At 41.8% G+C, this 1,689-nt stretch overlaps 1 protein-coding gene across 1 annotated transcript; it reads right to left on the bottom strand.

Moving 5' to 3' along the window:
• Window positions 1–228: 228 nt before the first annotated feature.
• LOC142504954 (uncharacterized) lies at window positions 229–1,514 on the bottom strand. The gene is made up of 3 exons (XM_075617790.1): window positions 1,449–1,514; window positions 1,330–1,364; window positions 229–1,042 (listed from the first exon to the last, which is right to left on the bottom strand). Exons 1-3 carry the CDS (start codon window positions 1,512–1,514, stop codon window positions 229–231), a joined length of 915 nt encoding a protein of 304 aa, XP_075473905.1.
• Between the last annotated feature and the right edge of the window lie 175 nt (window positions 1,515–1,689).

The raw sequence follows: 1,689 nt of genomic DNA, 5'->3' as shown, positions 1-1,689 counted from the left end.
GCTCCTCCGGGTGGGATGATGCCTAAAACTAACATTAAAATAAGAAGAATGACTAACTCTAAAAAAAACGCAAATAATAAAATCGAATTAACTGCAAGATGAGGAAGAGAGGGGTAGTTCTCAATTTATAGTCAAAAGCTTGACTGCCAGTTCCTCTCAGCTCTGACTGTTTTGGAATCGAGTGACTCCAATTTGTGGCTCCACTGCACCACCCAAATAATGCTTCAGTCATTGAGCATGGACTGTGAACGGCTCATTTTTCCAATCTCTCAAAGTTAATACTCCCGAGGGGAATACTTTGGTGATCTTGTAAGGGTCCGTCCATCTTGACTTGCGCTTGCCAGGTAACAGGCGCAGCTTGGAGTTGTATAGCATTACCACTTCACCTTCTTTGAATTCTCTCGACGTGATGCGCTTGTCGGGTGCTAGCTTTGTACGCTTTAAGTGCACGTACTTCAGGTGTGGAGGTTGTGGTTTGAGCTCACGTGTTGGCGGTTCTTCAATGCTTGACTTATGAGGGGTCAAATCTCTTTGATATCCCATGTCCTCCAATTTCATCCTTTCTGGCTTCTTCCATGGATGGTTGGCATCACAGTACGCCACTCTTATAGATTTTTCTTCATCAAGTTCATCCTCCTTCAATTCAATGGTGAGAGTTGCTTCCAATGGATCCTTCATGGCATCCTGCACAAATTGACACGCAAGTGAATCCGATGAATCAACTATAAAACAATGATTAGTGTGCAGTGGGTGCTTAAGAGCGTTAAAAACATTAAAAGTGATTTCTTCCTTTCCCACTCTCAATCTCAACTTCCCTTCTTGCACTTCAATCACGACCTTGTCAGTTGCAAGGAACGGTCTCCCTAAAATCAAAGGCATCTCCTTATCCTCTTCCATGTCAATCACCACAAAATCTGTAGGGAATGTAAACTTTCCCACTTTTATCAACACATCTTCTTTGACTCCTCGTGGATGTTTGACGGATCCGTCAGCTAGTTGCAAGGACATCTGTGTCGGTTTAAGCTTCCCCAGTCCAAGTTTCCTGAATACAGATAAAGGCATAAGATTAATGCTCGCACCAAGATCACATAAAGCTTTAGGAAATACAACATCACCAATCATGCAAGGGATAGAAAAACTCCCTGGATCCTTTAGCTTTGGTGGGATCTTGTTTTGTACCAATGCATAGCAATTCTCAGTCAATTTTACCGTCATGTTATCCTCCAACTTCCTCTTATTAGCTAAGATGTCTTTTAGAAATTTAGCATAGCTCGGCATTTGCATCAAGGCATCAACAAAAGGAATATTGATGTGCAATTTTTTAAATACCTCGAGAAACTTACCGAATTGCGCATCAAGTTTTGCTTTTTTCAATGTTGCAGGAAAAGGAGGAGGTATAATAATTTTGGATTGTGCAGTGGGTGCTGGTGTAGAGTTAGAAAACTTACCTGTGTGCTTATCAACCGCTTCTTTTCCTTAATCCTCTTTTTCTTTTTCCTCTTGTTCAAGCACATTTCCACTCCTCAATGCTATGGCTTTTACTTGCTCTTTCGGGTTAGTCTCAGTGTTGCTTGGAAAGGTGCCTGGCTCTATACTTTCTATCATCTTCGCTAACTGCCCAATCTGATTCTCTAGCCCCTTTATCGATGCATCCTGATTCTGTAGTCTAGTTTCGGTGGCTGAAATGAA

This window comes from Primulina tabacum, chromosome 10, assembly GCF_025594145.1.
Source record: "Primulina tabacum isolate GXHZ01 chromosome 10, ASM2559414v2, whole genome shotgun sequence".
Classification (NCBI taxonomy): Eukaryota; Viridiplantae; Streptophyta; class Magnoliopsida; order Lamiales; family Gesneriaceae; genus Primulina; species Primulina tabacum.
This window is presented reverse-complemented; position numbering and strand designations above follow the sequence as displayed.